Source organism: Argiope bruennichi, chromosome 10 (assembly GCF_947563725.1).
Source record: "Argiope bruennichi chromosome 10, qqArgBrue1.1, whole genome shotgun sequence".
In the NCBI taxonomy this organism is placed as follows: Eukaryota; Metazoa; Arthropoda; class Arachnida; order Araneae; family Araneidae; genus Argiope; species Argiope bruennichi.
Genome location: NC_079160.1, coordinates 126,177,359 through 126,203,387, shown reverse-complemented (window position 1 = coordinate 126,203,387; position 26,029 = coordinate 126,177,359). Strand labels below are relative to the sequence as shown.

General features: G+C 30.1%; 3 protein-coding genes across 4 annotated transcripts in view; 1 reads left to right on the top strand and 2 right to left on the bottom strand.

The window, feature by feature from the left end:
• The window catches only part of LOC129989100 (OTU domain-containing protein 7B-like), a 28,597-nt gene extending 19,699 nt beyond the window's left edge, over positions 1-8,898 (bottom strand). The window contains exons 1-2 of the mRNA XM_056097424.1: positions 8,773-8,898; positions 1,154-1,356 (exon numbers count right to left, since the gene is read on the bottom strand). Coding sequence (XP_055953399.1) covers positions 1,154-1,226 — 73 coding nt within the window. The 5' untranslated portion in view covers positions 1,227-1,356; positions 8,773-8,898. The remainder of the gene's footprint in view (positions 1-1,153; positions 1,357-8,772) is intronic.
• Positions 8,899-9,171: 273 nt separating this feature from the next.
• On the top strand, positions 9,172-14,423 carry LOC129989282 (peroxisomal membrane protein 11B-like). The gene is made up of 3 exons (XM_056097703.1): positions 9,172-9,382; positions 9,549-9,664; positions 11,692-14,423. The coding sequence occupies exons 1-3, from the start codon at positions 9,327-9,329 to the stop codon at positions 12,231-12,233; spliced, it is 714 nt and encodes a 237-aa protein (XP_055953678.1). The 5' UTR covers positions 9,172-9,326; the 3' UTR covers positions 12,234-14,423.
• A 2,859-nt stretch (positions 14,424-17,282) lies between these two features.
• LOC129987725 (myb-like protein AA) overlaps positions 17,283-26,029 on the bottom strand; it is a 47,905-nt gene continuing 39,158 nt past the window's right edge. For both annotated transcript variants that reach the window (XM_056095671.1, XM_056095672.1), the window contains exons 3-6: positions 25,150-25,382; positions 23,048-23,481; positions 19,956-20,294; positions 17,283-18,367 (exon numbers count right to left, since the gene is read on the bottom strand). In XM_056095671.1, the coding sequence (XP_055951646.1) occupies positions 18,205-18,367; positions 19,956-20,294; positions 23,048-23,481; positions 25,150-25,382 (1,169 nt within the window). In that variant the 3' untranslated portion in view covers positions 17,283-18,204. The remainder of the gene's footprint in view (positions 18,368-19,955; positions 20,295-23,047; positions 23,482-25,149; positions 25,383-26,029) is intronic.

Here is a 26,029-nt window from a genome sequence, read left to right as displayed (position 1 = left end):
AGCTACTAATGTTTCTCATTCATATAATTTGATTAGCTAATTAATTTTTAATCACCTAAAGATGCAATTACTGCAATAGTCATTTGAATATGTTATTATAAGCATACAATAATGTGCATTTCAGAATTTTTTTTAAAAAGTAGATGAATGATTTGGATCTATGGCATGACCTTATTATTATTTTCTGGATATATCTAATTTTTGATTTCATAATAATAGAGTTGATAGTAATTTTGCTTGTTTCTAGAATAAAAGCATCTGCAGAAATTTTAAAAAAATTAAATATCTCTTTATAATTTTACTTAAATATATACCTAATAACTAAATAAATGTTCAGTCAATATCATTTAAATTAATGTTTGACCAAATTGATGAATAATATTAATTAAATACCTATTTTTTTTTTTTTTAAATAATTCTGCCCAAAGCTTTTTAACATTATAAAGGTCTAAATCATTAGCTATAAGGCCTTTTGTACATTTTTATTTTTTTCATGCATCAAAATTTAGTTCAAATAGTAATATATTTTATTGGATATTCCATTTTTATGGTATTTTGTAGCAAATTATGTTTTCATAAGTGATACAAATTCTTAACTTATGTAAATCATATAAGTTCAAAAATGTTTAATATATTAATTTAGGTTTCATTGCAATATCAAACTTTGACATTTTTGTCAGAATAAGTAGAAAATATGCAGCTTATGAGGGAGGACAAAGAAGAAGAGCACTACTTTGGTGCCATTTTATATAGCACCCAAGGCAAATATGCCAAATATCCTTGCAGAGGCATGTGTATGGAGAAGAGGGTAGAACTAGTGGACTTGAGAATTAAAATTCTGTATATTCTTAAAGATGATATGCTGTTTTCATATTTGTAAACCTTATTATAAATTAAACATTAAATTTTGATTCCACACCAGTGGCACAATTTGAGAGTGAATCTGGAATATCACTGATATCAAGAATACATAGAAGGAAATAAATAAAATGCTTAGCATACTACACAAGTTTTAAAAACAATTTTTTCAAGATATATTCTGCTAGAACAACTTTTCTTTGAATATAATTTTGCTATTTATGCTCCAATTTCACTGTATTACAAAACTGTAGTAAAAACAACACAAACTAAGAATAATTAAATTATGTATTACCTTCCAAAAGATCTCTGGCTAATCCAGGATCTGCAGATGTACGTGCAATGAATTCGGAGAGAATAGTATCCATTTTTAGTTTCTACCTCCAAAATTTTCTGTACGAGTACTATCAAATTTCCATATTGGTAATAGTAAACCCCTTATGAAAATTTTAGAGGTCAGCAGATTAATACCCTTTTAAATGGTTGGCTTGTAGTTACCTGAAAAAATATATATACTCAATGAGTATTTCATAAGAAATTTTTTAAAGATAATACAAATATAACATCCGTGTTTATGCTGAATGAGTGTGTCGGAATATTCTTTGTTGCCTTTCTTGGAAGTGGTGAATTTGGAGGTAATTTAACACGATGAATTTTTTTAAATGAAAAAGAAAATATAAGCACCAGGATAAAAGGTAAACACTTATATAAGGACCATAAAAAAAAAAAAACAGCATTTAAGGACTTTTAATGACGCTATGCACCTTGCATGGGGGGAGTCTTCGAGAATTTTTTCGTGATTAATCACTGGCACGCTGTTATTATTATCCAAAAACCGAATTCATATTTTAGAAAAGTTCTTCCCCTACCAACTGAAATCAAAATTGGATACAGAACTACAAATGTAGTCACAAAATCATATACTAAAATTGATACATTTAAGTCATTGCATTTTTGAGTTATCGCATTTGCATGCTTCTGAATGTACAGACTGACAGGCGTTCAATCCTTTGTTCGATTTGGCTTAAAATTTGATAGGTATTGTTATAATATAAGTTATTATATTAACTTATATTAGAAAATGACTAAAAGACTTCTTCTGAACAGATTTTGCTTAAAATCTGATAGAAATCTATATATTTGGTGAAAAGCCCATATACCAAATTTCATCTGTCTAGCTGAAAACGTTTTTTAATTTTTAGTTTCAGTTTAATTTGAATTAACTATTTTGAGTTTAAACATAGTTTTAAAAATGTGTTTTTCGAACTCGGGAAGGTCTAAAATATAAATATTCTCACGATCTTGAATTGCAATAATTTCACTATTTATTATTTGGTATGAAATAAAGTAAAAATATTAGAGTATTTTTTTCTAAAACCGAGTTGCATAAAGCATACTTCCAAATACCCATTACTGAAAATTATAATCCATAATAACATAAGCTGGAGTGACACTTTACCAACGGTTCTTTGATATAGGTAATATCTGGTTGCCTACGAACGCAATTGATATTACCTATTTCAAAGAGTTCAGAAAATTCTTGGAATCCAAAATAAATGATACATCATCTATAACTGTTTTTAATAACTTACAAAAGAATGTAGAATAATCAAGACCAAAGAAACTCGACAAAAAGCTTTTCCAAAAATACTTATGCAACTAGATTTAAGATCATCTTTTCTTCGCACTGACCGAGTTCGGATGTCCTATATGAAGGTCCATGTTCTATTATTAATCGTTCATCATAATATTTTAAACATCAGTGACGTAAAAACGGCGTGTCAGGGGCTCTAGGCGCAATTTTTCGGGGAATGCAAAACTGTAGAATAAATTAGTTGCATCTAAAAAAGTATTTTTTTTTAAAAAAACAAACTCTTTTTCCCAAAATTAAATTAAAACTAAGAAACGATTAATGTGAAACCTGTCTTACCATATAAATGAATACAGAAGAAGACAATATTTTGTTATATATATGTGTGTTTCTATTCACCGAATACTTCAATCAATCAGCAAAATTGAGATTAGTATTCTGAAGTACTTAATAGGTTATTTAGAATTACTATAATCTACACTAAAACAGGTTTTTTTTTCTTCTTTTTTTTTGTATAATTGTAAATGAACTCTTATCCTATGGTTCGTTTAAAGTTATAAGCAAAATCTAATTGAATTGCAAACGCGGGATCGAACATGAGAAAAACGTATGGGAGTCCGAAGCCCTAATCACTACTCCATCTCCCATACGTTGATACTTGGTATATTCCCATTTTTTGAAATTTAAGCCCAATGTTTAATTTCTTTATTATTCAAAAGTAAAGTTTAAAAAGTATAAAAGTAAAGATTTTAACCATATTCTATTCAACCTTTTAAATAATTTCAATGAAAACTGTATCAAACAGGTATGCAATTAGAAACTTAGCTCTGAAGTTGGTTGCATTAAGAAACATAATTTAATTATTGCGTCCTCCATTTTGGATATATGTAACTAAGTCACTGGTGTTTTTACGCGATTTTCAATAATTTACTAGCTATTATTCCATGCATATCAATTTTATAAGAGACAAATGTAGATAAGCAACACTTATGCCATTGCATTCTATTTCCAAATGGGGAGAAAAAATGCTGTAAAGTTATGGAATTGATAAATTTAACTTTGGGTGAACATTCTGTAAATCATTCATCAGTAAAAAACAGGTCTGCCAACAGAAATTATAGTTTAGAGGACGATCTACGTCCAAGGTACAGTAAAAAAATTTGACGAAGATCTTCAAGTTTTACTAGATGAAAATCGATGCCAAACTACTCAAGAAGAGATAGCAAGCAGAACAGAGAAGATATTCACCAAACAACATCACTGCAATTGCGACGATGGGAAAAATAGTGAAGCAAGGAAAATAGTTTCCTCATAAACTAACGAAAGAAAATAAAAACCAAAGAGTTGACAATTGCATGAATTTAGTTTCTCAGAACAAAAGAATTTTTTAATCATTAAGGGTAATGGAAAATGGAATATTTTGTATGACAATTCTAAACGCAAAAACTAAAATCCCAAACGCAAGATCTGATCCAGGTCAGCCATCAACATCAGTTTCAAAAACGAATATTCCTGCTAAGAAAGTGTTACTGCGTGTTTGGAGGGATTGGGAAGGAGTTATTTACAACGAACTTCTTGAACTTGTTCCAACTGTTACAGCTGAACGTTACCAGGTCCAACTGATCACATTAAGAGTGTTCTGTAAAAAGACTATTAACGGTCCAAGGAAGACGGAAAATGATATTGTTGCATGAAAACCCTCATTCACAGTAAGTCAATCAAGTAAATGAATACAGGAACTCATCTTCTCCTTAGGCTGAAAAGTTGTCAAATATGCGGTGTATTCTTTAGACTCGGATCCATCCGATTGTCAAGTATTTAGAAAGACGTTGCCATATTTGAAAGACTACGGTTCACTATGTTTGTAGATATGTGGAAATAGCTACACGATTATTTTGCTTTGATAATCCCCGGATTTTTTGACCCACAGACCTAACGTTAAAATAAACCCTAACAACAGCCACTCTACCTCCTCCGAGAGGCCACTGTAATGGTCCGCCCATTTCATTTTTTAGAAATATAATCACTTCCAGTTTCTAACAACAAGTGGAAAGGTTCAAAATTAGGTTAAGAAAGGCCACTGCTCTATCGGTTTTCGTGATCCTATTGTTTATTAGAAGATTTTGATAATTTTGAAAAAAAAAAAAAAACGACATTCACGCTTCTTTCATTAGTTGGTCATCGATCTGAGTTGCAACGATGTCGGAGCGCGTTTTTCTAAATTTCGAGCAGTGCATTCAAGTTTTACATCATTATGAGAGCAGAAAATCCGCAAGGAATTTAGCTGAATTGCGAAAGAGCATGCATCAACAAAATCATCAAAGAAAAGGATTAGATTTTGGAAGAAATCTGTTTAAATCTGTTCGTGCGAAGAAAATTTCTGTCAGTTTTCTATGATTCAACACAAAGTAAAGTAACTTGCGGGTGCCCTGGGAATTGAAAATTTCTGCCAGCAGTCAGCGGCTGGACAGATTTCATACGCGGAATAACATCACTTTTCGATCACTGAGTGGGTGAAGAGGCCGATGTCGACTTCAGTTCATATGACGATTGACAGGAGCGTCTTCCATCGTTTTTGGCCGGATGTGATAACAAGAATATATTCAACATGGACGAAATGGCGCTCTTTTTTTTTTGCACTTTAGAGAGAAAAGCCCCTGGTCATTTGGTGATATCAAAGATCCAGATGTTTTAAAGGATTTAAACCATCTTCGTGTGTCGTGGTATGCGAACAAAAAAGCATGGATGGCAACATCCATTTCTGAAGGATGGCTAGTAAACCTCGTTTAAAAAAAAATAATTAAGTCAGGTAAGTTTTTTAGTTGGACAATGCGTTTGAGTAAAGGAGCTCAACTCACAAATGTTAAACAGTTATTTCCACAGCCAAATACAACATCAAAACATCAGCCATTGGATCATGCTGTTATAAAATGTTTCAAGATGAAATACAGACAATACACTCTGCGACATGTCATTGCACATATTGATGGTTGCGAAAGTGCTAGTGCACTTTCAAAGAAAATTTCTGTCGGGGAGGCTTTTAAGTGGATTAAAACCTCCTGGGAAAAAAAAAAAAAAGTCAAGAAGTGATCACTAAATGTTCCGTTAGCTATGGCATCAGTGGCAGAGATATCGAGAAACACTTAGGTTTATTTGACGAATCGAAGGCGGCAGAGCAATTAGCAAACCTCTCTAAACTTGCTGGAAAGAGTACGATCCCGAATCCTTCCAGCACAAAGCAGCAGTTAAGTGCTTTGATGCAAATTCCATTTGGAAGGAACGTCTTTTGGTTGATGAGACTATCGAAAATGTGCGTTTCTTGCCTTTCTTTAATCAAATCTAATCCAATTCTAGTCCTGTGTCTATCAGAAAGATTGCAAGAGAATTTGCTGTTCTTTATACTAACAGTTTTCAAACTTTTTTTCTTGTGAAGAACAAAAAGGAGCAAAAGCCAGCCCTTCTAAAGATGCCATTGCATACGAAATGACATGTAGACAAGATGAAGATGGAAACAGTGAATCTCCAGTCTTTTTCTCCTGAATGTAATTATCTCAGAAACAAGGACTATATTGAATGTTATCAAATACAATTTAAATGGCAGCCACCCATTTTCTGTAGTCTTTTTATTCCACACTGAAAAAGAATTAACAAGTGCAGCTTTATCATTCTAATTTGCTTTAGACATTGTACAATGTTAATGTGCTAACAAGAATAACTTTTTCAGAATTTGTTGTACCCTGAAATTCGGAAAGTTGGAACTTTCCAATCAGCAATGAGAATTATTGAAATCTTGCCCATTTGGCATTATAATGATTTTTCTAAATGGATCTTTGACAAAATCTATATAGGCAAAAACCCTTTCAATCTTTTTTTTTTTTAATAATTAGCATTTAATGTCTTGGATTATCTATTGGCATTTTAAGTTTTATTAATTGGTTAAAAAGAATTTTTAAAGTGAAAAATGCCATTGTATGAAATTATTATGTTAGAATGAATTTATTCAAATAGAACTAAATTCGATTCTACTTGTCTTCATTTTTTAAACATGGGGTTTCTCTTAAAAACTTTTTTCTTAGAATTTATAAAGGCTTGAAAACTTTCAATTTTTTTAAAAAAATTCAATTTTAATAACTTTTTTTCAGTGTGGTAAACATGGATATTCTAGCAATGTATAAATATTATCAGTTAACATCAGATACATTTATCCATATGTGATTAAAAGTAATAATTGGCTTAATATAGTTTTTATTGTGAAATAATTGGTAGAAAAAATAATTCAGATATGAATTTCTTACTTGTAACAATGAATATTATATCCAAATATCTTGGAATTAACTCATTCAACAAATTTGTGGTCTTATATAAATTCTTTAATTGTGTAAAATAATCTCCTCATATCATATATATACTTGCTATTTCTTGTCTAATTGCAATCAATAATATTTTATTAGCGAAATAATTGTCATGTAATATAGTAAATTGAAAAAAAATATTTTATATTTAAATAAATTTATTTTTCATTTATAAACTTTTACTTACACATTGGTTTTTGTTCAATTGATATAATTTGACAACAATAAAGCAATACTTCCTAGCAAACCTATATTGCAAGAAAAGTGACAGCAGCTGTCTCTTCTTTTACTAAACTAGCTTTAACCATTCACCAGACAAGGAAATATCATAAAGAAGTAAAATATAATATAAAATCTTGAAAATTTATTGCTGTAAAAAGAAATGATTGGAAACAAATACAATATTCCTTCTTTACTTAAATATACAGAAAAATTAAATCATGGAAAACAAGTAAAAAAATGTCCATATATTTTGTTGCATTATCCAAATTTATTTTAGTCAAGTGTAAAACAACACTCTCATTTTTCCTATGAATTTTGCAAGTAAGTGATCACAATAATCTAAAAATGAAACAATTCATACAAATTTTCATCTATTATATTAATTTCTCAGTCACCTGATTAAAAACAATAGGCAAAATGCAACTTCAGATTAATCTTGTTGCTATGTCATTTATTCTGCCAAATGTAAAACAAAGTACAAGTTGAATCAGAAAACAGAATCAGATGCCCACCATTCTGCAGACTTAACTTTTATTCACCAGATTGACAAATCCAGAAAAAATTTCATTTTGACAGTTTACCATGAAATGACTTTGATTTAAATTATCTCCATCTTTGATTTTCAGACCTTCACACATCCCTTTTGAAATAATGAAAATTGTTGCCAAAAAAACTCTTAATTTCTCACCTGCAGGGAGGAACAATGCTTACTGACAGGAGAACAATTACCCCTCCCCTCTCACTTTCGACACCATTCCTTATCATTAATAAATTTAATTTAACATACAGCCTTGCTACAAATATAGAGTCATAACTGGATTAAATTAAGTAATTTGGGTACATGTGAATGCTTACAGTCACCAAATTAACGAGAAATATCGCCAAGATAGTTGCATTATGTAAAATAGAGCTCAGTATAGTCTGAAAATCGTCAAATAAATCAGGAGCTATAAATATCAACAAATGTTGTAGCCAAGAAATACAGTAAATATAAAAGCTAAGAAATTTTTCATCCATTTAAATAATTGAAAAACTAAACACTTCTAAACAATTTCCCTATGTTTTATTCCTTCTTTATCTGAATTCTATTTCTTAACACACATTTCAATTACACTATGAGCCATAGAAATCTAGCTCAATTCAAGGTAAATCTAAATTATTTTAGAAAATACAATATCTTCATAAAAACGGTTTTATTATTATTATTATTTTACATGTAATGAAATTAGATTCTATTTCTTCAAAATAAAAACTCATTTTTAAAAGAATTTTTTTCCATTTAAAATAAAAACAGATCGTGAATAGTTAATGTAACGATATATAAATAACACAGTTGATTATTTACCTTTTAATTCAAAATCAAATCAATAAACATAATATCGACAGTTATTATAAAAATATTTTAAAGGTGATGATTAATAGCATATATTAATATAACTTTTTTTAATGTCTTATGACTTCTTTAATAATTTGTATAAATTAATTACAAATCGTGTTCATATTGTTGAAATTTTGTCGATTGCTTTATATATAAAAGAAAGAGAACAATTCTTAGAAAAGATATCTGCATTGCATATTACTTTTTAATTAAAGTGCATGATTTAAAAAAAATGAAAACAGATATAGTAATAGAGGAATTCACATGATTTAAATTTAAATAGCTCTCGCAACAGAAGGACTTATATGAAAGTAAATTTGATATTTCCGTATAAATAAACGCACTTCTAATAAAATACACTGTATAGTTACCTCACATTTTTACATTTGTTCAGGTAAGGCAGCCAGATATGTATAATTTATCACGTTTAAATTCAAAATTTAAAACCCAACAGGTACCATTACTTCCTGCATCCATTTCCATTTAAATACAAGGTTACGTAGTTGCCAATACCGTAAATATAACTAATACGGTATAACTTCAAAATGGTCCATGTTAATAATAGATATATAAATATATATTTTAATAACAAATTTTTTTCCAGTGAGAAGGTACGAAATTTCTTGTAATGTTTATTTATTACACTAGAGAACTGTTGTTAATTTTTCATGACTATTGAGATGACATCAAATATCGAACTCATATTATACCGTAATCGTCATCAACTTTTTTTTTTCTCCCCTCCCCCAATCGTATTTGCTCATCTCGTGAAGACATATGACGATTGTTTTGTTTACATTATATGCTTACTTCCTAATATAAAGTTCCCGCATAACATGTGAAGAAAGCAAAAGTTCAGAAATATTTGATGTCAGAAGTATTGCTGAAAATCACGTAGTTTTTCTGTTGAATTAAAGGAACTATTATGGATAAATTCATTAAGCTGAACAGTCAGACTGCAGGCCGGGATAAATTATTGCGGCATGTTATTTATTATTTTCAGAATAGTTATTTAAAACTTTTAATTATTTCTTCCAAATAATATAAATCTGTCTAATAGTTGAAACACATCATTTTAATTTTTGATTCTCGCATCCACAGTATTCTAGACATAAACTAAATCATTATTTGTCATTTATTTATATAGGCTTTTCCAATACAGCAGTAAATTGATATGGGGCTCATTACAAAATAAGAAAAGCAATGCAGAATTGATTAAGCTACTGAAAGAACTGGAATATACGTTAAGTACAGGAAGAAAATGTGAGTAATTATTTAAATTTTTTGCAACTAGTTTAATCTAATGGTAACCTTTGTTGAAACTGTTGTATTATTTAAATTACTGTTGCCTTATGTTAAATAAATTTTTAAGTACTGCATATTGCCAGTTAGTCTGTTATGAATTTTTAAAAAACCAATTTCAAAAGAATCAATTTAAATTTTTCTGTATTAATAGATTTTTTTTAAAAATATGAGTTCATTTAAATAATAATTTTATTTATTTTTATTTAAATTCCTTACATATTTTAGCAGAATAAATTTTAATGAAATTCAAACAGTGTCAACTTTTTTTATTTATTCATATGGATTTAGCATCAGATTATGTACTTGTTAGCAAAGGTATATTTATTATATTTGAATATTATCAGAATAATAATTATTTTAGATTCTAGTTTATATTAGCAATCTGAAAAATAATGCATTGTAATTTAATAAATGCTGATGTCGACACTAATGTATAATGTTTTAAATTTAAGAAAACTTGCATTAAAAACATTTTTTTGTCTTCAAAATAATTGTTTATGCTACAATCTTAATTTTCTTTGTTGTGTTTTGAAATGAATGCATTTGACTATTGTGTCATTTTTGTCTTCACATATTGAATTCTGAATAGTGTATGTACTCATTAAATATAAAGTATGTGCTACCTTTTAAATTAAGTAATAATAATCATAAGAATGAATTTATATTTATTTAAAAATAAATAGATTATTAGTAATTTAAAATTTTTTGCTTGAGTGATATGCATTCTTTTAAGTAAAATTTTTTTAGTTTTATAAGTATCATAAAAAAATTAACTTAGGATAGTTTTTATTAACCATTATTCTCTTTAAGAATAACCTAATATTTTTAATTACTTCATTTTTTTAAATGTGTATATATTGTTAGCCATCATGATTAAGATGTTTGATTTCCTTGAGTTATGATTTTGCTTAATCCTGTCGATGCTGCTTCATTCAGTGGTGGCAGGTGGTCGGCTGTACACAAGAAGCAGAAGTTATGATGTTGCAATAATTTTTCAGAGAAAGGATTTTTTATTTTTGGCTATTTTTTTTCATAAAATGCTACATACTGCAAGATTGAGCATATATATTTTGTTGGTGAAAAAATAAAACTATATAGGTAGTTCCTATTATTCATAAATATCATAGTTTATTTTACTAAGCACTTTAAAATGTCCTTCAAAAACATTATAAATCGTTTGATAGCTTTAGTACTGAAATCAAAAGATTAAACATTTTCATTATAGTTTATTATGAGAGAGAGATTTAAATATTTCATGCTCCTAAGTAGTGCATATAACGAGGTCTTTCTTTTATTAAACTAATCAATTTAGATTCACATTTTTAATTTAATCAATATTTTATTGATTTATTTTAGGTTAATTTTTATTTTAGTAACTTTATGAAAATGTATATGCTTGCACACTATATTATAAATATAAACAGATGCTTAGTGTTATAAATATTGCAATAACAGTGGGAATGCAATGGGACCGGCTGGAACCTGATCAGTTATATTTGACTAAGTATTAATATTCTTCTAGTATATTTTATAGAATTTATAGATTTTTTTAAAAAAATTATTTGTATTGCATTTAGGCTTATATAATGTTTTTAATTGACTTGTGTTTAACTCTTCTTACTCCAAGGGCCATGGAAATCTGTGATTGTATATTACGGAATTCTAAAAAAAGACAGCTGAATTGGGTCAGATTTGTACAATCAGACCATGATGCAAAATTATAAGGTCTCTCTTTTAACATTCCGTAGATTGTTTAACACCAAAAAAACTCTCTAAACTCCAAAAAAGTTTTAAAAAAAGGATCTTATTAGTATTTATTTTTGACATTAAACCAAATATTATGGATTTCAAATTTCTTATTAAAAAGCTTAGTGGTATTTTTATCTTAACAAATATTTTTACTTTTATTTTTTTTATCTATATCATTAATTATTATGAATTAGTGAGGATTTTATATTTCTAAAGTCCTTTCTGTTTCCTTCTAGTATTCAGGTTTGGAAAAGGTTTTGAAACTTTCTACACTGCTTTGGCATCTCTGCACATAAGTGATCCAACTCTTCAATTCACCATCACACTGTCAAGAATCAACATGGGATTGTACTTACTTACAGATCATTTTATATGGTTAGAAAGAGTTGGTTTACTGAAAATAGATAAAACAAAATGGTCTAAACTGAGTTACAGGCTGTGGTTATATGCTCTGGTTATGAATTTATCAAGAGACCTTTATGATTTAAAGCAAATCTTTCATCAACTTAGTTTTGGTACCTTGAATCAAGAATTGCAAGGCAAAATTATACATCCACCAAATACAATTTCTACTAAATTGAATTTGTATTTCAGAGTATTAGCTCTCCATAAAGATATTGTTCTTGATACAATAAAGAATGGCTGTGATATTTGTTTGCCACTTTCACAGTTGGGCTATCTCTCGATTTCACCAAGGACCATAGGCCTGCTTGGAACTGTATCTTCTATTGCTGGGATTATACCATTAATAGATTCTTCTTATAAGTTATCACCATAATCAAATATATTGTATTAAATTAATTTTTCATAAACAAATAAGAATTATGAAATTACATGTTATCTTTCCTACTGTTATCAATATTAGCAAGTATTGATAACCAAAGATTATAATACTGCATAAGAACATTTTTAACTAAGAATACAAAAATGATATATTTGAAGTTTATATAAAAAATATTTTAACTTTCTTGTTGACTTAGACTTATATTATGTATCAAATCGTAAATGTATGTTTTGCTTATAGAGGTTTTAAAATTTGTTATTATAATTTCTAAAAACTTGCATTTACTGTAAAAATATAATCACAATATTCTAGTAATTTAATATTATATAAGAGGCATAATTTTACTAAATGCATATTGTTAAATTTTGAATCATATATGTTTAAGTTTGAATCAGTTTTGTCAAGAGAACTGAACTTTGTTATTCTCCCTTTCTATGCTGTACAATATTTTAAATAATTTTTGAGTATTAGAAATTAAAAAAATATTTACTTTAAAAATTGATGATTCAGATGAAAGGAATACTTGGATTTTGTAAAATATATACTTACATATTATTTGCTGTATATATATGTGAGATTTTGATAAGGATTTCTTTGTTAATTTTGGTAAGTGAATTATAGGGACCTTTTAAAAGAATGTCTTAACTTGACAATTTTTCATCTCTTCACTCTGAGTGTAGGATCTTGTCGATGTCAGCAATTTTACAGAGCTTCTGTTGCATTAATCAAATAAAAAAGGTGGAATTGGATCAGGGAATAATGGAACATTTTAGAATGATGTCAATATGGGCTGAATTAAGATTAAAAAAAATTAGGAAATTAATTAGGATTAAATTAAATTTTAAAATATCATTATATATATGTGTGTGTGTAATGATATAATTAAAATTATATATATATATATATATATATATATATATATTCAAGAATTTAGATATTATCAGGAAATAAAGAACTACAATGTTATAAAAAATAAACATAAAATAAGTGAAAAAGAGATTTATCAGAAATGCATTTAAAATGCAAGGAATTGTTAAAAGATCATTTTCCCCTGTGGTATCATTTTTGGTCTGTTTATTTTTCAAGCTGTCCAAAATTATTCATACAGACTTCATATAAGGAATTTAGTGCCATTTAAATTCAACTTCAGTATTTCTAATGAAGTTTTGAAAATAATATTTATAATAATGAAGAACCATTTTCAATTTTTATATTACAACTATGATCTGATTATATAAAAATTTCTTTCTGTGCTTATATGATCTTATAAATGTAAAGTTGATATACTGCATGAGATAGAAGCTGATGATATTATTTAAAAGAATAATTATAGAAAATTAAATAATTTAGATTTATATAAAATTTTGATCATAATTAAGAAACAACAATAACAAGCAAAAAGTTACTGTGATTTAGAATTTTTTGTGAATGCACAAACTTAGTATTTTCTCTCAATTTAGTATTGTTTCTTATTTTAAGATTCTTTTTACATTAAAGGGAATTTCTAAAAGATGATGGAGAAGTGTTTAAATTTATAAACTTCAACTTTAATAATTATTCAGTATTTCTATAAATATTAAACATTATTCTAATATAATATATATGTTGTATGACTTGCATCAAAAAGTTTTATATTACTTAGATAATCAAGCTAAAATGGGGGGGAAAAAGGTCAAATGAATGCAATGCAATGGAATAAATAAATTTTTTATGCCATCAGAATGGATATTTTAACATATTTGGTTTTAATATTTTGATTGCCATGAAATCTCAAAAACAGTATGACCAATTTTTAATTTAAATTGGAATCAGTTTTTGAAAGTTTACTGGTCAGAATGTTAAAAACAACTAATGACTCCTTAAAAAGAAAATCTTCATTTTTTTTGTGTGTGTTCAATTCTTAATAGTCAGTATATGTAAAGTATTTCTGACTGAATTGCAATGGAATTGAGTTTGATATGAAGTTTCAATGCTACTTAATTATCAGATTAAGATTAGATTTTATTTTCAAGTTGGTATATTTTTAATGTATTTTTACGGATATTTTTTCCTTAACTAAAATCGTTGATTTATTTTATTAATACAGGAAGGATAATGTAATAAAAGGAGTTACTTTTAAAATTTTACAATTTTGCATATGTATTAGTTAATTACTTTGGCATTGTTTTTCAAAAAAAAATCTTATGATTTTGTATTTGTATTTAAAACAGTTTTGCTTGTTGAATTTTTATTTGTATTTGTCACATAATTTTATTTAAGATTTGTTAACTGTAACTGAATAAAGAAATGAAATGAAGGAAGGCTCTGTATTAATTTGAGTTAGTAAAGGAGCTGTATAAAATTTCACATTTCAAATTAATGGAATTAATAACTTTTATAATCTAAAAATAGACAAAATTTTGAATTATTGATTTCTAAACTTAAATGAATGACATTATATATTCCCACGCCACTGGAGAAAAGGGAAAACGCAGGAAATTTAAAAATCGTGTGAAAAACTAGGAAAATGCAGGAGAATTTGGAAAAAAAAAAAAAAAAAAAAAAAGATAAAGTTAAATACAAGAGATTTTTTCTTAGTCACTTTTTTTCCATCTAAATAATCCCGATCTCTAAAGATAGCAAGAATAAAAGATCGTGGCCATCGCTTCCAAAAACGAAACAATACCATCCGCGACTGTGTAATGCGGAAACTAGCACCTATTCTACTCTTTCCCATTTTTTTCTCTATAGATAAGTCCAATTTCGATTTGCGAGACAGCTGTTCTTTTTCCATGAGATTCCAGAATTTCAACTAATGAGCATGCCCGAGATTTTGTAACTTCGTGAAAGAATGGGATATATTTCTCTGGCGGAAACAGCGCAGTGGTGTTAAGCTTACCATATTTTAATTTTTTTGGGAGACCGTGATCTTATTCAAAGTAGATTAAAGATTTAAAAAAACAATAACAATGAGCTGCTCGAAATCCGTATTAAATAGGAATTGGACGGTTAAAAAACTCAATCTTGATTTTGCGGAATGATTTCGAAAAGTTCCACAAAATCCATTTGTTGCGTACTGCTCGCTTTGTAAGAAGATATTAAACCTAAGTAATATGGGGAAACAGGCACTCATTGTCATCATTCATGTTGGATAAAAGGAAAACAGGAAAAGATGACATCTCAAATCCGAAAACATCAGATTTAATGCCTGAAAATAAACTGATTTCGAACTTTTTAGTTCAAGAACAATAATTTAAAGCTGAATATTTAAGTGCATCAAAACTGGTTGCGCCGTATTCGTTTTTTAATGCATTCAATGATATATCGGAAATATTTTCACATATGTGTACTGATAGTGGAATTAGCCAAGAATTGTCGTACCTTATTTGTTTAGGATTAGCCACGTGAAACTGATAGCTGAAAAATCTGCCGAAATTGATGCCCAAGTACATGAATTGGCAAAACCGAATGAATTAAAAAAGTAATGTAATGTTTTTTATTAAGTAAACATTAAATTATTACTTAACGAAAATCATTAAAAAATCATAATTACAAAAATGTTTTGTGTTTAATGTCATTCGAGTCCTTATTTTTATACGACGTATAGTTAAAGAGCAGCAGTGGTAATATATCCCCCCCCCAATATACAATTTTATTTCTTGCTAAATTCTAGGTAATAAATAAAGATAAAATTTTATTTTTTTCTGTATGTGAACCAAAACGTACGTTTAATCTACTATTTCGAATAATTTTATATTGTTTCTTCCTTTCCTTGTGTTTTCCACTCCTTAAAACCATATTACATTATAACTAGTACATGGGTGCTATTCGAGCATTTCCTCATGTCTTGAATATATAGGAAAAACATTTCTTTTTTTCAAAATTTGAGTGGCCACCCTGTTTGAAAATCTGTTATAGATTTTTATATGTGTTTCTGAAAACTGATTAAGCTAATTCTGAAAGCTAATTATTTCACGTTTTCACAGTTGCAGCTTTTAAACTGTAATTAATTATGTATCCTTAAATTAATATAATCTTTTTGGCAATGTCATATAGCAGTGTAATTTTGTTGAGGCAATTATTATTTTAGCTCCCTCTCTAAACAGATTTAAAAAAAATCAATTATTTGCCGTATGATTTTTAACGTAAATAAGAACCACTTATTTATTTTTTGAATAGTTTAGTAGAAAGGCGTTTTAAGAAATATTTTAGATTATTAAATTTTAATATACTGAATATCCTATGATATTTAACAATTACGTAAACGGTATTATGAATTTCTTGTCTGAACTAATAAGGTTTGACTTAAGGCTTTTGATGTCTTCTCATAATGTCAGAATTGTGAAACTATGAAATTTGATGCAAAAAGTTCATTATGAAAGCTTATGAAATTTGATTTGAACAAAATTTGATAAGTTTCAAAGAAAAAAAAAGGTTTTTTTGAAAACCTGTTATTAAAGAAAGAAATTTTTTTTTAAATTTTTATTTTGAACGCAGAATAATTTTGCTTGAATGTAAAAAGATTGATATATTTTGGGGAAGGGGGGGGGGGGAATCTGCCGCGTTTGTAGAAGGGTCATCCATCTCAAGTTTAGTTTAGTTACATTAACGTTCCGTTTTAAAACAACACTAGAGCTATTTTAGGACGGACTTCGTCATTTTGAACCGTGGTCAAAGGATGAGGACGATACCTGATCTGGAATTCCCTCTCCAAACTTCCATTCCACACCAGCGGGAAGACGTTTGGTCCCGACGAATTTAAAGTGCATTAGACACGCTTACACGACGGTTCTTCAGTGGAATCGGGTCTCGAACATGAAAACCCTCCGGTTTTGAAGCCGAGACGGTACCGCGGCCCCCATCCACCTAAAAGGGAGGGCATTTAATTTTTCAATTCCCCATACTGTGATTTTCCTGTAGGCAAATTATGACATGTTTAAAATATAAATGCATGACTGCATCTGTGAAGAGAGAAAGCAATTTGATCGTTTTTAAAAAAAGTTGAACTTTATTAATAATGACAGTACACTCATTCTACAAAACTTATTGTCAGTATAACAACGTTTAAAAAATATAGTCACATTTAAGTACATATTATAATTTTTTATAACAAATATGTTAAAATTTTCTATGTTTTAAATAATATACAGTTCATTCTGCTATAATTTGATTAATGAACCATTTGCTTCTACATTTCTCTCTCTCTCAAAAAAAAAAAGGCTAAACAAATGATTTCAATAAATGTAGGTTAAATCATTCCTTATTTAGATTCAGATTTTTTAAAATACATTTTAATTTTCACAAAAATTCTTTTGATATAGTATGCTTAATTTTTTGAAAATGAAGGATACATTTAATGTTATTCTAACTGTACACATCTTGTGAAATGATTTGTTTCTGAAAAGAGGAACCAGCTCTTCAGTCTAAAGCGAAATGAAAAACACATTACATTTGGAATTTTCAGTGAAGAATTGATTGAAACGAAAAGGACAGAACATGACAATTATTAATTTCACAATGAAACCAGCCATTGTGTATGGCATTCATTTTCTTGGGGAAGCTCAAACACTCGATTCTATTCTTCTATAGCTGAAAAGGATCTTGAATACATTTGTTAATTTCTCCTTCATAGTAAGCAAAAGACTTTCATATATATATATATATATAGTATTTTAATTTAGATGATTAAACTTCCGAAATAGTTTTCTTTTCTTAACTTCATAAAATTACTTCAAAGCAATTGTAAAAGTTAAAAGTAAATGCTAAAATGTATAATGGTCGCAATGCATTGACTGTTTAATGACAATGAGACTTTTTTTTAAAGAAAAAAGTGAATTTGATTCATTTAGCTTGTTATGAATATTTTAAATAATTTACAAAATCCATGCATGCATAATCGTAACAATCCAGCAAAACGAATATAAGATGTGAGTTTATAAGTAACAAACTTTTGAAAGTTGATTTGTCTAGTACAGGTTATTCGTCATCAAGATTGTTGACTGCCGCAGAAACAGGAGATTGGAAGCAAGAAAGCGTCAATGTAAAATCCTCGATTAGGCTCCCATGCTAATAATCTGTATAATTTATATTGCTGCAAACAAGCGGATATGGTTTCAGTTCCACAGGTGGCAACATATCCAGTTGTATGGCTGTAAAGAGAAAAAAAATCTATACGTCAGTAATTATTTAAAGTTATTATAAAAAAAACTAAATTACTGTTGTAAGGTTTCCAAAGAAGCAGGAACTTAATTGACGACGAGTTCATTCGATTAGAGAGAAGCTTATAAAATGTAGGACGCCCCGTAGTTAATAGGGTTGCAATGGATGTGACTATTTGTGTGGCTTCGCATTTCAAAGCAGACTCGTCTGCTATCACGAGGTGCTTTCTTTGCAGACGCCTTCTTGCGTCAAGAGATTATAGCTGCGAAGTTTTCATAAGTTGCAACATTGTTTAGTGACAACTAGAATAGTTAGCACCCAGAGAAAATATTTCTCGCCCATAGGGGTGCAACACATGTGATCCTTTTTTTCATCCCTTTATAGAAAATTTAAAACAAAAGCAGCAGCAGATTTATGTATTGATCGATTTATCTGAATGGTCAGTCCTTACAGAATTCATTGTAACAAATGAATGGTCATTTGCATTTTGTGCCAAAACCTCCAAACTCCATCTGCACCAATAAAATAAATGAAATATAATTTTGTAAATTTTCTGTGTATTTCATTGTCAGCGTCCCAAGAAGATTTCACTCATTATTTATCATAAGAAATCATCCATGTAAGTTGCTAATTGGAGGAATCTTGTAGAATATTTCTTGCTCTAAGATGTGATGGATATTGTTTTGTGTATATTGTGCTGAAATGACACAATCCATGATCCAATTGTGCAATCAGGTTATCTGCAGTATTTTTGTTTACCGATAAATGCAATGCTCCTTGGGATACGTCTCTTGTCTCAAAACATAAAAGCCAGGGGCCTTCGGTAAGTACGATCTAGAAGATTTCCAAAAGTCTACAAAAACGCCATGGAGAAAGCTCTGTAAATGTTCTTGAAATTTCGATAGAAGGGCTGATAAGATTGATCCTTCTGACTTTCCGGTTCAGCCTCGGGACATTTAATTGAATTGGATACAACGAAACTCAACGTTGTTCAAACGTGTCTTTCTTTTTTGTTATTTAAATGAATCTCTAGATATCCTGATATTGGGAACTGTAAAAGCAGTGTTGTTTGGTGAATAATGCATTTGTATTGAATCCCAAGTGTCTTTCTCTCAATGTCTGTCTTATCATGTGTTTTCCACAGACGAGTTCACTGTTAGTTCTGGCATCACACCGAATAAGTGTAGTTATTGTTTTGGTAATGAGCTGGTTTCGGTATGAGGTTGATGCTTTTTGCTCGTGACTGCATGGCCGCATTGAGAGCATCTATAGTGCTTGGAGCTGAACTGAATTCTTTCATCCCCACTGATCACCACTGACACAGCAAAAGTAAAATGGCTCTATAATATTATTTTTCGCGCTCTTGTCATGCTTAGATTTAAAAAAGTGCTATAAATGTAGCCTATAAGTTGCTTGTAAGGGCTGCCTAAAACTTCATGCTCACCCCCAACTGGTGGAGAATCAAAATATTGACTCTATCCATAGGGGCGTGCAATGGTTGCCATTTCCGTTACGTTTCCGAATGAATTATTATTTTTGTAGACAAACAAATGAGGTTTTAAGCATATCAGATCTTACCTGCATTCTTCTATCCTGACCGTTTGAGTGTAGTTCGCCCCTGTTTCTTCAAACTCCACGTTCACGATGATCTTCCACAACCCTGCTGTGTTGATGGCTCTGAGTGGCTTGGCGTACTGGACATTAGAAATACAGCCAGCAGTGTTGTTCACTTCGCCTTTGGAGGGGGAAATCGCCTTTCCTTCGTAAGAGTAGGAGACCGACGTGGATTGGAGAGGGACCGAGTTCTCGAATACTTTGTTGAGGCTGTCGTCTATGACGTCGGAAGAAGCGCTGATGTCTATCAAGAAGTGGTCGAGGGGATGCCTGTTCTTCTCTATAGCCCGTTTTATATCATCTCTGCAAGAGATCAAATCGTGTTTCATTGTTAATGTAAAATAACTTATAGCGATAAAAAAATAATTGGAGATAAATATCGCCTGATATAGCATCATGATGAAATGAGAGAATTTCGAAAAAATTAGAATGCTTCTTAATGTTTCTGACACTCTAAATTGACACATTTCCTGAAGAGTCGTTTCGGATGACTTTGCAAAGAAGTGTTTTTGTTTCAAATGGATATTTAAATTCTAATGTCGATCATAAAGCGTAGGCTCAAAATTCTGGTGATATGGATCAACAGAAAAAAATGCAAAATATTATGTTCATCATATTATTATGCCTTTGTTCATCACATTATGTTACGTGTTTATCATATTTGTTCATAGCATTATTTGAAAACCTTACTGATCATTCATTCGTGAAAAAAAGATTTTTTTGATGAAACGAAAAGAAAGGCAATAATATCTTTTAATTCAAGATACTTAACCCTTTGCACTCAAAAAATGAATTCGATGCATAATAATTCACTTAATATATTGACTTTTTTACGACACTAAAAAAATAAATATATACAATTGTTTTAAGGTGAATTTCCCTGAAAAAAATGAATCTATATCTTTTTGCCATTCTGTGGGTAATTTTAAAAATTAAAATTAAAAAATAAATAATTAAAGTTTTAAAATGATGAACCATCTTGAATGATGAGTAAGAGGCCCCACCCGAGGGTTAAACTTAAATCAACGTTTCTCTATAGCTAATCCTTCGACTCGTACACTAGGAATTAAAATGAACTATACTTTAATATTTCCTAAATTCATTTAAAAAAATAGAGCAACTTAAGATAAATATTATAATATTAGAAAAAGATAACAGGATTTGCACTCTTAGCAGATTTTAAGAGTATGCTGCCCATAAGTAGACCACAATATCTTGTCATTCTGTGTTTCTCAGATACACTGAAATATTTATTCTGCGTTTGTTTGACCTTTTCCCGAATCTATTTTTTTATTACAAAAATTGGGAAAGAAGAAAAAATATCCACGGTAGTCTCAAATTTCTGCTCGGGAGCATTAAAGACTGTTTGAGGACGATTGCAGCAAATCTGAAAAATCAACCAGTGCACAATTGCGCTCATCACCTTCGGACAACTCATTTTAGTAGTTATAAAGGTACCCTAAGTAAAGGGACATGAAAGCACCGGAAACATCTCGAATTAGAAAAATCGGTAGGAATCGTCAATCGTGTTTACGTCATTTAGTGTTAAATTAAGATGATATCCATACGGTTCAAGGTACTTATATTTTTATTATTTTAATCGTGTGTCCGAAAAATTTATTTTTATAAACATCTGATTTTTATTTCTTTACGGATATTGCTTATTTATAATTCATTTTTACATTTTTTTAACTTTCGTATTCAAATATAATTATAGTCGAGCAATTCAAATTTAGCAATGCAAATGAATATTTTGTAGAATAGAGAAAGCTTTCTAGATGAGACAATATTAGTTAGAAAATATTTGACCATGAGCCAAATGCAATCAAATATAAGCAAATCAACAGTGCAATCAAACGATCGCTTTTAGTACATGATAATATGGATGAAACGCCAAAAATGAATTACAACACCAAAAATTAATTTACTGAAAATTTGCTCAGGAAAATTTGAGGTCCATAGTAAATTGGACCTGCGTCACGGTTTGAGACAGCCTGTCTGATTCCATCAATGATCCCCCATACATGAGCGCTTATACACGGCAATCTATAGTAATGAATTTAAATGTGGCGTGGAAGCTTGGAGAGAATGGTGTGGGCTCGAATATCATGACGCTTTGAAACGGCGATTTTCTAAATCCGCCTTCAGAGGCCCTTCCTTATTGCCTTCATTTCAATTAATACAAAAATCCTTCATGTCGATAGCGAAGTAAAACTGCCGTTTTCAACAAGTTCATTGTTAGTTAAAAATGAAGCAAACTGTAAAGATTTGACGAAATTCTTTGCAATTTTTCAATATTTTGTTACCTAATAAGAAATGGTAAATCTAATATAAAACTGTCAAGTCAAGCTAAAGTTTCTGTGTTGCGTCATCAACTTCAGAAAAGAAAACCATTACGAAAAAAAATGTTCCTAAATAATGTTCATCTCAAATTCATGTCAAAATATATTTCCGCAGATTAAAAGAACTTGATAGTTATTAATTAGAAATCATAATCCGAACGCTGACTTAATCAATGGAATTCGGTTAAACGAGAAAATATTTGAAGCTTTTGATTAGTCAGTATTGTTCTAACCGGTAAACGAGCAGTATTAGAGATAAATATCCCGAAATCTGATTTGTATTTTCAAAGAGATAGTTTCTGCATCGATTGGCAACTACAAGCAAATCTCGAGGAAAAACTTTCACAGATTTCGGAATTCGTCTGAAATGTTTTGTGTTTATTCGTGAAAAGTCCAAATAGCCTTTTCGAAAGACTCCAAGGAAGAGGTTAAAAATCAAAAGGTATGAAGGAAAACACTTATACAAAAGTTGATGAATCGGAAATGTAACTTATTTTAAAATCCTTGCCAATTAAAATATTTAGTTATGAAAATAATTTCTACTATTTTTTTATTCCCACAGAAAACATCGATTCTGTCTAATTTTAATAATAATGTTACATCATTCCCATGTTTACGATTCCATTAAATACACGAATTCTTTTATTTCTGCAACGGTAATATTTTGTACCTCATCGGTGATCATATTTCGGTTGTGATCTTTTTAGTACTTACTTTGGATACTCTGTATCTTGTAGACAGTAAGTCAAGTTGTTGTATCGCGCGCAAGCAGGTGTCTCGGGCTCATGGTAGTATGATGGAGTGGCAACAGCGGTTGATGAGCTTGTCGGCAGCGGTGTGGTTGTGGTGGTTGGAGCAGCCGTCGTAGTAATCTGGGGCTTTGTTTCTGGTAGCAGCAAGTGGTAGCGCGATGCGTTCGACTTTCGAATATTCCAGATGGGGTTGGCTTTGGTATTTGATCTTTCGGCCGGGGCGTACTGGAACATGTAGGAATGGGTTGTCTTGTGGTTTTTCATCTCTTCAGCTTCTGCATCCGAAGCCTTTTTGTAAACTGGGATCCTAGTTGTGGTCGTTTGAGATGTAGTGGAAGCTGAAGTCGATTCGGTTGGTTGGACCATGTAACTGCTTTTCGGTGCTTTCGTCAGAAGCTGTGAAATACATTGTGCAATTGTTATTGTTTTTCACGATGTTTAACAAAGATAATTTTATGACGGAATAAAATATTAACTTCATTTTGAATATGCCTTGTGAATGGTCGGAAAATCGAAAACAAGGCAAACGGACTATCACGTAAATTTGCAGTAACTCTGACGATATATTATATTAAAGTTTATTACACTAACATCCCGTTTTGAAACCACATTATGGTTCTTTTGGGACTGACTAAGTAATTTTGGACATCGTTCAGGTGACCAGGATAGTGCCTGAGCTGGCACTTCTTTTTAGCGATGGCGTCTCAGCAGCGAGAATACGTTTGGTTCCCAAAATCTCAGGGTACACCAGACCACGGTGGCTCTTTGGAGAGAACAGATCTCAAACCAGAAGCTTCCGAAGCCACCACATTAAAAACGGCCCACGATTCTCAAGAGAAAAAAAGGGGGTTCATTGCTTAATTTACAAAATGTGTGGAATAAGAAGCAATTTTTTATTTCTTTGCATTAGCTGCAACTCTGATGCAGGTTGATTTTTTTGTTGAATGGTTAAATAATTTTATCGTTATTTTACTGTAAATATCATATCATTTATTACCGCTATTGCCAAGTAATAATAATTATTGAACGCTTTATGCATTGTAATTAATAAAATGATAGTAAATAGAATAAAATTTTAAATATTTTTTTAATTATTACAAACAATATTTTTTACATATTTTTTTCATTGTTGTTACCATATATTTAGGGTAATTTGTAATAATCAACTTTTGAAAAAATCTTTTTTGGTGCTGGTCGACAAAATTGTTGCATATTTTTTTATGCACATTATGAATGAATAATGAAGCGGTAAAAAAGTTATAATCATCAAATACTCGCAAATATATTTAAAAATATAAACATTTTTCCAACATTTGTTACAATTAGCCCTGTCTCGCCCACTTGGCTATTGGCAGGTCTGTCTTCTAATTTCAGTCATATGAAAAATACCGATATTTGTCTAGAGAAAGCATTTCGACAAAAGTAGAGGGAGGATGTTTTTCTCGAATTTTTCTAGTATTAATATAACATATAGCTTTTTCTGCTTCTTGGTATAATGAAGAAAATAGATTATGCATTTTCTTTTATTTCCTGTGGAGTCAAAACTAGATACAAATCCACAACTTTGGTGAAGACACTACATATCCAATTTCGTTTATCAAATTCTTTAGCTTTTTCAGTTAGTTCTTGACATGAATTTATGTATTGACAGGTGGTTAGTCCATCGAAAGATTTAGTTACCATTTTGATGATAAAATTATACGTTGAATTTCACTCTTCTAACTCTATGCATTTTTGAATATTGCATCCGCATACAGACAAGTAAACTTCATAAGGTAGAATTTCCTCCAAATTTTAAAAGAAACCCATAATTTTTCTGAAAAGAAAGAATTTTTTCTTGCTACCATATTGCGTTTTTGAATTATTATGTTAACAGGCGTCACTCTGCCGGGAATCTCCCGTCCTTGAGATTGAGTGTTCACAAACAGCCCGGTTTCATTTTTCGAACTCAATCAGAGATGTGTGAAAAGTGGAAATCCATTACATTAAACCAGCGTTCAATTTCTTGAAGATCTCATTAGTTTGCACACTTCTTATAGCAGGAAAAAAAAATGAAGTGCCCACCTTTTGAAATTCTTTGATGCTCTGGTTTATTTTCTCATCGGACTCCGTTTCATCGAAGCTGTCTGTCTGGTCATTCTGTTTCGAAGATTCGCTTTCAATCTTCACCTTCTCATTCGCTTCGAAAGAGAAGGGGTCGTAAGCTTCTGTGAACTCGTAGAGGTACGGACTGTCGGTCTGTCTCGCCACATAGATCGATACTTCCTCTGGGAGATGGAGAGCGGCTCTTTCGCTGCCTGAAGAAAGAGAAATTAAAGTTAAAAATGAACAGGACAAAAAGTTTAAAAATGCACTCTTTTAATACTTGGATAGGTTTAAACGAATTGTTCTGTCCAGAATGATCTTGATTTGAAACTTATGAGTAACAATTATATGCCTCAGCGGTGTTATTTTTCAATGTAGAAGCTGCCAAGAACTTCAAGTTTGCTTGGAATCTTAGTTGTTCATATTCCGAAAATAGAACGATAAAATAAGGTGTTAGAAACTGATTAGTAGACTGTCTTCACAATTCGAATCTTCCATCTATTGAAAATATTTATATTTTCAAAGCCAAAGCTTCTGTGTTAGTGCTATGTGTATTTTCTGATTCTGAACTATAAATCAATCAATTTAAAAATTAGTAAAAAATTAAAAACTGAAGCAGTAAATACAGGTAAAGTTTTAAAAAAATGTCCATCTATATATCCGAAATAGAATAACTGACATAAAATAAGTTTTAAGAGTCTAATACAGGCTATGTTTATAATATCGTAATAATATTTTCTAGAAATAGGATACATTTTATTAACTTGTTTTCTTATATACATCTAGCTTACAGTTGCATCGAGAAAGATGGATCACAGTCTTCACGTTCGTGTGATATGGAAGTTTGGACGATGGGGTT